This window comes from Trypanosoma grayi (assembly GCF_000691245.1).
Source record: "Trypanosoma grayi strain ANR4 Tgr_579_V1, whole genome shotgun sequence".
Classification (NCBI taxonomy): Eukaryota; Euglenozoa; class Kinetoplastea; order Trypanosomatida; family Trypanosomatidae; genus Trypanosoma; species Trypanosoma grayi.
This window is the reverse complement of record NW_008826198.1, coordinates 1-10,595: the sequence shown is the minus strand read 5'-3', so window position 1 is coordinate 10,595 and position 10,595 is coordinate 1. Positions and strand designations below refer to the sequence as shown.

At 54.3% G+C, this 10,595-nt stretch overlaps 5 protein-coding genes across 5 annotated transcripts; all 5 read right to left on the bottom strand.

The window, feature by feature from the left end:
• Window positions 1-244: 244 nt before the first annotated feature.
• DQ04_05791040 (tRNA guanosine-2-O-methyltransferase TRM13) lies at window positions 245-1,549 on the bottom strand (the record flags this gene model as incomplete). The annotated part of the gene is made up of 1 exon (XM_009314386.1): window positions 245-1,549. One exon carries the CDS (start codon window positions 1,547-1,549, stop codon window positions 245-247), a length of 1,305 nt encoding a protein of 434 aa, XP_009312661.1.
• A 650-nt stretch (window positions 1,550-2,199) lies between these two features.
• On the bottom strand, window positions 2,200-2,934 carry DQ04_05791030 (hypothetical protein; the record flags this gene model as incomplete). Its single annotated transcript, XM_009314385.1, has 1 exon — window positions 2,200-2,934. One exon carries the CDS (start codon window positions 2,932-2,934, stop codon window positions 2,200-2,202), a length of 735 nt encoding a protein of 244 aa, XP_009312660.1.
• An 807-nt stretch (window positions 2,935-3,741) lies between these two features.
• DQ04_05791020 (70 kDa peroxisomal membrane protein) lies at window positions 3,742-5,766 on the bottom strand (the record flags this gene model as incomplete). Its single annotated transcript, XM_009314384.1, has 1 exon — window positions 3,742-5,766. The coding sequence occupies one exon, from the start codon at window positions 5,764-5,766 to the stop codon at window positions 3,742-3,744; it is 2,025 nt and encodes a 674-aa protein (XP_009312659.1).
• A 275-nt stretch (window positions 5,767-6,041) lies between these two features.
• Window positions 6,042-8,861, bottom strand: DQ04_05791010 (hypothetical protein; the record flags this gene model as incomplete). Its single annotated transcript, XM_009314383.1, has 1 exon — window positions 6,042-8,861. One exon carries the CDS (start codon window positions 8,859-8,861, stop codon window positions 6,042-6,044), a length of 2,820 nt encoding a protein of 939 aa, XP_009312658.1.
• A 702-nt stretch (window positions 8,862-9,563) lies between these two features.
• DQ04_05791000 (putative mevalonate kinase) lies at window positions 9,564-10,550 on the bottom strand (the record flags this gene model as incomplete). Its single annotated transcript, XM_009314382.1, has 1 exon — window positions 9,564-10,550. The coding sequence occupies one exon, from the start codon at window positions 10,548-10,550 to the stop codon at window positions 9,564-9,566; it is 987 nt and encodes a 328-aa protein (XP_009312657.1).
• Between the last annotated feature and the right edge of the window lie 45 nt (window positions 10,551-10,595).

The following is a 10,595-nucleotide window of genomic DNA, read 5'->3' as shown; positions in this document are numbered from 1 at the left end:
CTAAACTAGTAGCTATGGGTGTTGCGCGGGGGTGAATCTTGTCCTAGTGGTTCGTTATGCTTGAGAACGAAATAAAAGGTGAAAAAGGACTCATACATAAAAAGCATTGACGCTTAGGAGATTTGGAGAAAATCTGAGAAGCTAACATGCGATCCTCACAGAGGATCGGCTCAACACAGTGATGGCTAAACGTGAGAAGATCTGATGTTGAGACCCTGGCCGGCCCCTTTTTAGGCATTTAATATTACACGTGTTTTTGACCTCCTGTGTTCGAGCGGAATGCAACGATACAAACATTCTCCTCTGTGACGTCTCTTCCCACGTATTCACAAAGGTATGCGCAGAGATATCCTTTACGCCTTAGGTACTCCACTCGGAGGGCATCAATGACGCGCTTACAGCACACACCTGTCTGGCGGCTTTGCTCGTCGACAAAACTCCCACTTACAGCCCAAGATGACATGGAGGTAATTGCTGCAAATTCTGCACTTGAAATCGTATAGTCTGTTCCAGGCAGACGGAGGGAAGGGAAAGTATCGTCGCCGCCTTCAGGAAGCGCATTCAAGTGCTGTAATTCGCAACGGTGGTGGCAGCATGTGGCCAGCACAACCGCAACAACAGAGGCATGACTCTTAGCATGTAGTTTAGGTGAAGTGACAGATGAGAGCGCAAAGTCTGTGCAGGACCCACAAAGATGCTTACCAAGAGCTACCCACCGCTCTTCTGTGGCCGGTGAATTGCCTTGTGTCTCCACGCTATTGGCAGTGGTGCTGTCAACGCCTTCCCGAGAACGCTTACGAACGGACGGATCACGCAACGCCGCTACCAGATCAAGATCCTTTATATTGAGCCTCAGTCGAATAAGTGGAAGAGAAGTGCGTCGCACGCAAGCATCTCCTTTACGCCGGAAATTGTCTACATCAACCACAAGAAGCCGCAGATTACTTGAGCCGCCACCTTCGAGCGCCGTCACCGCTGGTTCTGTGTTGTAACCCGCAATTTTGAGAGAACCCGACGATATAGCGTCCTGCAGGGCGACAGAAAGACCGCCTTTGCCCGCCCCAAACTCCACGAATCCTGCAATCGCTCCACTGTCGCTCCCGTGCTCATGCAGCGTTTCAATATGGCCGCGGAGGGCCTTTTCTACACACCACAGAAGTCCACGGTGCTGTGGGCTGTGCTTGCTAGAGAGTCTGCGTGTCTGATCAACCGGGTCGTCATCAGCACCACACTGCTCCTCTGCTAGAAGAACTATCTGCGGTTGAACCACAGAGTAATAGTACTCGCGCACACGCGTGATGAGCCGGTCAAGTGTGGCCTTGTCGAGATCACGATGAGTTAGGCGCTCGTGCCTGACATCCTCATCCCTGCAATATACCTTGCCACAGAAAGCATTTGTATTTTGACTGTAATAAGGGAGTGCCGACGCAACAAATCGCAAATCCGGGCACACCCGTACGTGGTGCTGCAGCCTAGACGCGTAGACTGTGTGGTTCGGGTTGATGGGGCATGGCACACGTTGTGGCAGTGATTCGGCATCTGATGCCATGGCTTTATCGCCGTGTGGCGTCGCTGATACAGCGATCGGTATGTCATGTGTGTGGCAGAAACGACTACCCGCCCTCTTTTCTGTGTGGCAGAACCTATTCTTTCGTGCGATGTAGTAGTCACAGACACCCTCAACGGGATTCACCTGTGGTGGCGATGGCGCGGCTTCCCGGGTCATATATGCCACTAACTCCCAAAGAAAGTACATTCATTATGAAAAGAGATTCACAAACAAAAGGGTGAAAGTGTCCCGTAGTCATCCCCCACTGTTGATGATGTGGGGGAGATGTAGTGCAATCACAAAGGAAGCCAAAAACAAAACGACACAAAACACACAATCTGAGTTCCAAGTGTACCAACAGCTTCAGTGAACAATTAGAATCGTGTGTCGTAGGGTCTTGTAACTATACATCCACTTGTCTATGCCCCCACCGCACTCACGCTGGAATAGTGACATGAGGGAAGAAAAAGGACAGACCCCGTCTTCACAATGCTTCAGCACGAAAACACACATTCACAAGCGTCCGTGTCGCACAAGCACAGACACACCAAGCCTCTTCGCAAAGAGAAAACACAAGATCCACAAAAAGGAACTAACACGAAAAAAAAGACGGCACAAATTCGTTGAATTAAAAGAAAAATGTACATTTATCACGCTTCAGAACCCATTTGAATCATTAGACGCGTCGACTCCATCCCCTCCCATGGCTCCCAGAATGGGTTTGGCTCAATGGGAACCGGGCAGGTGGGCGGCGGAACACGCAAGTAGGCGGGCTTTTGGCGCTGAGTGGGGCGGATACGCTCCATTTCAGACCACGAGGGGGGAGAAGCCACAGCCTTCATGATTCCCCACGCAAAGATATAACGCCAGCGAATCTTGGGCCTCATCACATCGCATACAAGCTGTAGCCTTACGAAGGCTTCCTCCTCCATTGCGATACGCTCGAGATCCTCCTCCATGATGAGTTGCAGTACAGAAATGCCGAAATGTTCGTCACGCTCCAACTCAATTCGCTCCGTAGATTCACGGTACAAAAATTCACCCCGCTTTCTGTCGTGCTGCATCCCCCCCTCGGTCGTATTTCGCCGTCCTTGCTGTCCTTCCTCTTCCTGGCCATCTTCTGACGCGTTGCGGCCACCGAAGCCGTGCTTCTGTAGCATTGATATACTGGCCAATTCCAACTCGGCCTTGCCCTTTATTGACGACATACCACGAAACCATTGCTTCTCCATAATTTGCCTCGCATAACTCTCTCCTTCCGCCAACGGTGCAAAGAACGTGCGCTCGCTCTCAACAGACGAGAGAAGCTCATCGTGTGGAATGGTCGACTCGGTTTGCGAACGTTGGTTACTGTCTGTTCTTGTGGCAAAGTCCTCCTGGAGCATTTGCTTCAATACACTGTAGGATTACTGGTAATAAAAAGGTGATAGAGAACCAAATAAATAGGGGAAAAGAAAACATATATTTCCTTGCACTCAGCAGCGTGGCGAGAAAGCTATTCGAGCAGAATTACATCCACATTGTAGGATGCGCGCTTACTCTTGGGAGGGCGCATCCACAGCAGTGAAAGATATGCCTGTAGCCACGCTGTGGTATGGATCTCTGACGAATACAAAGGCACCTCACGCAGTCCACAAATGATGCGTCACAGCGGCATCAAGTGATCCGTCAGTTAAAATAGTTTGCACACCACCACAAGAGTCGCGTCAGGAGACGGCAACCGGGGGCATAATGCCACTCACGCCAAATAAGACCGCCGCAGCGTCAAGTTCAAACACCATGGGAGTGTGTCCAGCCTCTTTGTAGAAGCTCCCTGGCAGAAGCAACGCCTCTGCACTCAGTCCAGCTGAACGCTCCTGTTCGTGTGGTTCGGCTGCTGCTGCTCCCCGCCAGAGGCACACAGGGCCAGACACAAACGGTGCCGGCGTGAAACGGCGGCAAAAAAGGCAGAAAGGCACCGTGCCGCTCCGGTGACGCAGACGCACACTTCAACTCATTCCACCCTAAGGGAAAGAAAGGAGGATAGTAAAAGGAAGAAATATGCACCAAAACACGAGCAGCTTTTGCAACAACAACAAAAAAACAGAAGTGCACAAAAAGCCATCGCACATAGCCGGCCTATTAACATTTTCCAACACTTAAAGTTTCTAAGCTAACACTTTTTTTTTAGGTTGAATTTGACAAGGCTGTCCTCACTCATTGTAAGGCGACAAGTCGAGGCGCAACTCTTGTCCCACCACTGATAGGTCCGACGCGTACACAACTCGCGTGAGCACCACCCCGTTGTCCTCCTGAAATGTGATGGGCGAAAACATGTAGCCACCGCAGCCGTCCAGGTGAAGGATCCAGTTGTGGTGCCGCCACACCGACTGCCGATGCGCGATTGTAATGAGGGAGATGCCGAGTTGGCGACATATGCTGTACAGCCGTTTCTCGACCTCGATGTCCATCATGCTGCTGCACTCGTCGAGGATGGCGAAGCGCGGCTGGTGGAAGAAGAGTCGTGCCATGGCGAGCTTCTGCTTCTCGCCCATTGACAGTGTGTCACCAGCCCATGCGAGGGAGGATTCCCATGTGATGTCTGGCTTAAGGAATATATCATCTAGCATTGCCATTTCAAGGCAGTTCAACAGCACTGATTCACTCACATCGAGTTCGCTGCTCTTCAGCGGGTATGTAATCTGATCGCGCAGCGTCCCACTTGACATGTATGGCCTCTGCGGGACATAGTAAATCTGATCATTCCGCGGCTTTGTGATGCGGCCACCCTGAAGTGGCCACAATTCACCGAGTATACGCACTATGGACGACTTGCCGCATCCGTTCGGGCCAACGATGAGGAGATTCATGCCTGGTCGCACGTAGAACGACAACCCCACACACAGTACCTCCATCGTCGGCAAGACAATTGGGACATTTGCGAACTCAATGTGGTCCCCACGCACCACCTCACCTAAACCCATGCCTGCTGATGCCGCTTTTGCACGCTCAATGGTTTCCTGCAACTCATACACTCGGTTGCTCAGCGCGCGAACCACAAATATAGCCTTGAAGTTCTTCAACACCTCACCCACCGCCACTGCCAGGTTGCGGAAGAGGTACGACGACTCCACAAAAACAGCGGTGAGGTCCGCCGCTGACATACCCTCGGTGCTCTTCGCAAACACAGCCGAACCACATACGGCGTAGCCCAGCACACTGGAGCCGTACCTCACGAAGAACGTCTCCACGAGGCTGTAGCACCCACGCACATACGAGGCCCATTGCCCGTGTCGCACAATGGATCCAAGATAACGGTCCATAAGCCGATGGTGAAACGTCTGTCCTTGCGTCATGATGATCTCTTCCGCGTAGGGAACAAGTCGCTGATGCGCCGTAATGAGAGTGCCGTCTCGCTTTAACTGTTCGGCAGCAACTCTCTCCATATCGGGCGCCAACGCGTAGGCAAAGGCGGCAAAACCTGTGTAGTAAGCCACAACAATCAATGGGCTGCGAACTCCACCAAGGGCTGCCACCTGATATGAGAACAGCGCAACATCGATGATGGGTTTGAACAGGGAAGTGTAGAGCCCCGACACACACATCGACCACTGCTCAATGTCCTTGGTGATACGTTGGTCCATCTCCTCCACATCATGTGAGGCCACAACGTGGTAGAAAACCTTGCTGTTGAGGTACTTGCGATGGAAGTAGTGGCCCAGATTGGTCTGTACACGCAGCGAAAGCATCTCTATGCAATACCTCAGGGAGCTGTTCGTGATAATTGTTGGAATGCACCACAGCAAGAAGACTACAAGAGACTTCACCATTGCCACGAGGTCACAGCGAACAACCACCTTGCTAAGATGACCATTCATCCGAGCAATGCATAGTGAGAGGTACGTCCTCACCAGCAACAAGACGGATATCGTAATCAGCATCCCACTTTCCTTGGAGCGAAGTGAAGGCACGGCAATGCGCAGAAGGAAGAGGAAACGCTGGTAACTGGAAAGGCACGGCTGGTTGCATTGCGATAAACTCCGCCGGCGCCGCTCTTCCTTCGCCTTCATCAGCATCCGCACCTCTTTTCGGGTCGGAAGCGTCTTGGCGACTTGGCGTCCCGGTGACGTCGCCACTGCCACCGCGATGGCCGTAGCGCTTCCCAGCAGCAGTGCGCAGAGCGTCCGGTCCGCACTGCGCAACACCACGTACTCCTTGCACGCGTCGAGTAGTGTCATTGGTACGACAACGCCTCCCTTCGCCCTTTGTACGGCGCCACTGAGAAAGAAACAAGATCACAGCTCAACGAGAAAACGGCAGGTGAGGCACAGAATAAACATCCCAAGCGTAAGAGACAAGAGAACAAAAAAATAACACGTGCACGCATCAAGGCGAAAGCAATAGAGAAAGAAAACTATTCCCTCCGTCTACAAATACATTCTGGGCTCGTATCTCTGCTGCGACACCAGACCAAACACAAACAAAAAAAAAAAAACAACGACACGGCTACACCTCAGGCACTCACAGGTGCGCAGACTGGGGCAACCTCAACAGCCTTCAGAACGGCTTCAAGAGATTCCCGAAGTGACGCGTTTTCCTCGTACACAGAAATCAGCTCCTTCTGAAAGGAGACAAAGCGTGCAGTGTCCACAAGGAGAGAGCCGCGATCTATATCTTTTTTCCCACCCAGCGTATTCCCAGTTATAGCACTGTGCCCCTCACCGTCAGCCAAGGCGCCACCATGCGGCGGCAGAAGAGGAGGAGACAACGCGAGCCCGAGCAGCTCGTGGAGAAAACGGGATGCGTTTGGCTGCTCGCTGCGAGCGGCCCACGTCTGCGTGTTTGCGCGCAGCGCCGTCTCACACGGAAGCAGTGCGGGGAAGGCTTTAACAGCGACTTGGCAAAGCTGCCGGACGGTAAATTCTATCAGCAGCAGTTGATCATCCACGACTGTGTGAGAAGAAGGCGGCACTTCAAAACCGTGCATGCCAAGCTCATCAGCAAGCCGCGCCTGCTGTTGCATACTAGTAAGCCGCCTCTCTGCCCACTCCTCATTCACAGCAAACGGCCGCATAACAAAAGCGTACCTGGAAAGAGAAAGGAGCACACGAACAAATAGGCGCCGCACCTCGGCCACATGCAGCTGTACTGGTCCCTTGCTAAGCTCCATGAGTGCAGATCGCACCAGATACTCTGTTCCGCCCGAAGACACCGGTGGAAGAAGCAGCATTCTCACAGCATCCATGATGGCACCGTAATCTGCATCCCCCCAATCCGAAAAGAAGGCGAAATTCTTCCGAGCCAGAATATCACTAACCACATCTACGCAACAGCGCTCGAATAAAATATCGGCGTTGATGCCGGCAGCCGCAGGGTCCCGTGCTGCGGCGAGAAAGAGCCCAGAGAGACCCGCGGGGCGGTACTCGACACACAGCGAAGCCATCACAGCAGCCACAAGCTCCACGCGGCTCATGTACGGTATCAGCCCTGAGTGGGATAGAAGCACATAAAAGAACTGCGCCACATCTGCAGCGTGATCGGCGTTGTGGTACGTGTTGTCGATGAATCCATCTTGAATCTGCAAGAGAAACCGCCGCCAAGCATCCTCGGACGCCGCTGCAGAATCTGTGAAAAGGCCAAGCTCATTGACGATGGTGCACCCAATATGAAAGAATAGCCCAGTTGATCGCACCGCCTCATCTTCACCCGTAACAGCAAGGACGTCTGTGTCAAAAGCGTGGATGACTGAGGAAAGGTCTACGACTGGACGTGGCGGCGCCGCATCACCAAAGTGGCGATACACCACGGGCTGCAGGAAGCGTCGGACTTCTGGTGTAGAGAATTCTTTCTCAGCTGTTACTCCACCCAGAGAAGGGGAAGGGGGAAGGGGAGGCGGAGAAGGCGCCTGCTTCGTTTCTACTACCTCCTTCTGCAGGCGTTCTAGTTCCATCTGCAGCATAGCAACCTGCGCCTCAAGTTGCTCCTTCTCCACCCCCACCGCCTGACGTTGTGACTCTGCCTCTGTCAGGGCCTTGGTGCGAGCGTCAAGTTTTTTCTGCAGCGCCTCACGCTCTCGCATGAGGCGGCGGACAGAAGCGTGAAGTCGCTTGGCATCATGCAACGGGGTAGCAGGTGGCGCGACATCCTCATCCACGCTGCTGTTTTCAACGCACACGGAATTCTCCGCGGTGTCGTCGTTAGCATGCGATAGCGTCGTGGACGATCCACCGCACTCAACAGCAGCAGCAGATGTAGTGCCTTCCTTCGACGCCGAGACGCGGAGAGCCTCACACTCACGCTGCAGCTGTTCCACTAGTTCACGCCCCGCCGCGTGTTCCTCCACCTGCCGGCAGAGGGCACGCTCAAGGTTCTCGCAGCGGTCATTCCACGCGTCGCGCTCACCCGCAATACGTGTCACATCGGCGAGGAGGGACTGCACCTCCCCTCGCAGCTCGCGTATCTGCCGGTTCTTCTCCCGTGCGCTGCGTCTCTGCTTCGCTTCAGCGACCTGCAGCCTCTCCACAATACTAAGAATGGTACTGTGCCACGTTAGATGGTCGCTCTCCAGGTCCATCAGCGTCTCCGAGAAGAGCGTGTGCGTACTTCCAAGTGCCGCACACTCATGTGAGAGACGGCACCAGTCAGGGAGGTTGCACTCAATGAAATTCAACACGTCACGTGTGGCAACCAAATCATCCGCGTTTGGCCCCGCAGCAGCGACGCGAAGCTGCGGAAACACCGTCCGCGCAACGTCAACGAGGCGCCGCGCCGCTTCATCAAGCTCGCCGGTAAGAGACAGAAACTGAGACGCGCCTAATGTGTCATCAATGTCCGTCTCCTCCTGTGTGGGCCGCGGCGCCTTGCTGCGTCGACTGAGCGATGGTGTCTTGCAGACGTTCGGCCGCTGTTTTCTCACATCGTACGCCGCGGTGATGGGCTGCTGTTGTTGCAGTTGCCGCTTCTTGCACAGCTCCAGCTCTACCTTCAACTCCGTAAGGTCCTCCTCCTGCGTCATGCACTGCAGCTCCAGGCGGTGGTTCTCCCGCAGCAGCTCCTCCACCCGCCGTTGCGTTGATACGAGGAACCGCCCGGCGGCAGAGTTGTGTGGGTCACGCGCAGCCGTCTGCGTCGGCGCCACGCTTGCGAGCCCCGCATCGCAGCACACATCGTCTCGCGGCGTCACGTAGCGCTCCGCAGAGGCGGCACGTGAGGCCACAATGCTGCTGAGCGACTGGCGGAGGTTGTGAATGCGGTGGATAGCATTAAACTTCGACACAGGATCACCCGCCTCTACAACGTTCGATGGCCGTGCAAATATGTGCTTCTGAGGCATCGGCGAGAATACACTATGATGCAAACAGAAGCAAGCAAAAGTGAAGCAGAAATGGATAAATTGTAAGGGGGTTCAATGCAAAAAATAAGCTGCGCAATAACCGGAATAGACGGTCCATAATAATAGCAGTTGGTAAGAAGAATAAGCCAGAATAGCCTAGGTCATTCTTTCCCTCCTGAATAAAGAAAAATATGAAAAACATTCGTTTTCCCCCAGAAATTATCTCATGGCATCCCACTGCATGCTATTCAATAGCAGCAACCCCTTTTGAGGGGACGAAGAGTTGCTAGCGAACAGGTGGTGGTGAAAGAAGCCTTTAGCCCACCTCCAGCGAGGGGCGGAGGGAGATGGGTTGGATGGGCCATCAAGACTTATCCTCCGCAGCGATCTCATAAATGAAGGTACATGATAGGTCGTTTGACGCGTCCCCGCCCCACCCCCAGTAATGGCATCGGAGGGCACGATCATTCCTCTCTCAAGCACTAAGAAATGATTTTATTCATCCAAGCAGATGTCATCATAAATACCGAGTTGCATTGCTTCTAAATAAATAAAGTACTTTCCCTATGTTCCGTGAAGTGAGAGTCCCTAACAGTCTCACGTGCCAAACTGCGCCGCGTGTGACGTGCGCTGGTTCTGGGAGCAACGCCTCTCCCCTGCACGTTGGAGCGGTGGCGCGCCGAAAGGACTGCAGACTCGCTGCTACAACTTCGCAGCTCGTGGTAGCACACTGTACTTCCAAACAAACTTAGCCGCTGGGCAGCGCCGCGTCAGTGCGTCGGCAATGCGATCGCGTTGTGCCTCGTCAGCAGCGAGCGCAATCGCAAGACCGCCGCGCCCTGTACCAGACATCTTTGCGCCGAGCGCGCCATTCTCACGGCAGAACGTCACAATGGTGTCCAGCTCCGGGCACGACACGGTCAGCTGCTGGCAGAGCGTGTGATTCTCGTTCAGCAGCTCTCCAACGCGCTTCATATCACCACATTCAACGGCCAACTTGGCTTCGCGCACACACCTGTTGTAGCGCTCCAGCAGGTCAGCGAACCACTCCGGTTTTGCCATCTTAAGCTGCCTCACCTCACCCACAACCTTCGTCGTGCTCGCCGTGATGCCAGTGCTGCAGACAACAAGAAAGAGCGGCGCGGTAACGGGCACACGGCTGAAAATAGGTTTTCTGCCTTCGCGGCGGTATGAGATGAGGCCACCAAACGTGGCGGCGGTGTTGTCGACGCCACTCGGTGTGCCGTGATAGCCGGCCTCGCCCACGTACGCGCTGCGGTTCACCTCCTCCTCGCTCAGGCGCAGACCGTACATCTCACTGAGCGCTCGCGATAACGACACGACATCGCTGGCCGACGCGCCGATGCCGCTGCTCGGCACAAGCGGCCCGCCCAGGTGGATGCGAAGTCCATCAACAGACGTGTCAATCTTCAGGTGCCGCAGCACCAATGCGTGGGCGTGCCGCTGCTCCTCCGCCTTCGCCGTGATGTAGCCCGGCACAGCAGGCCGGCGGTCCACGACGGTGAACCCCGGCTGCCCGCACAGCAGCTCCAGCCGGCACGCGGTGTACTCCGTGATGCCAGCGACAAGCGCCTCCGCGCCGTACACCACGAAATGCTCACCGAAGAGAATCACTTTGCCATAGCCGATGTGCTGCTGCTCCGTATTTTTCTTGACAGCACGGCGCATTTTCGTTGTGTCTGGTGTAAGCAGTCTGTGAAATGCGCGTACACC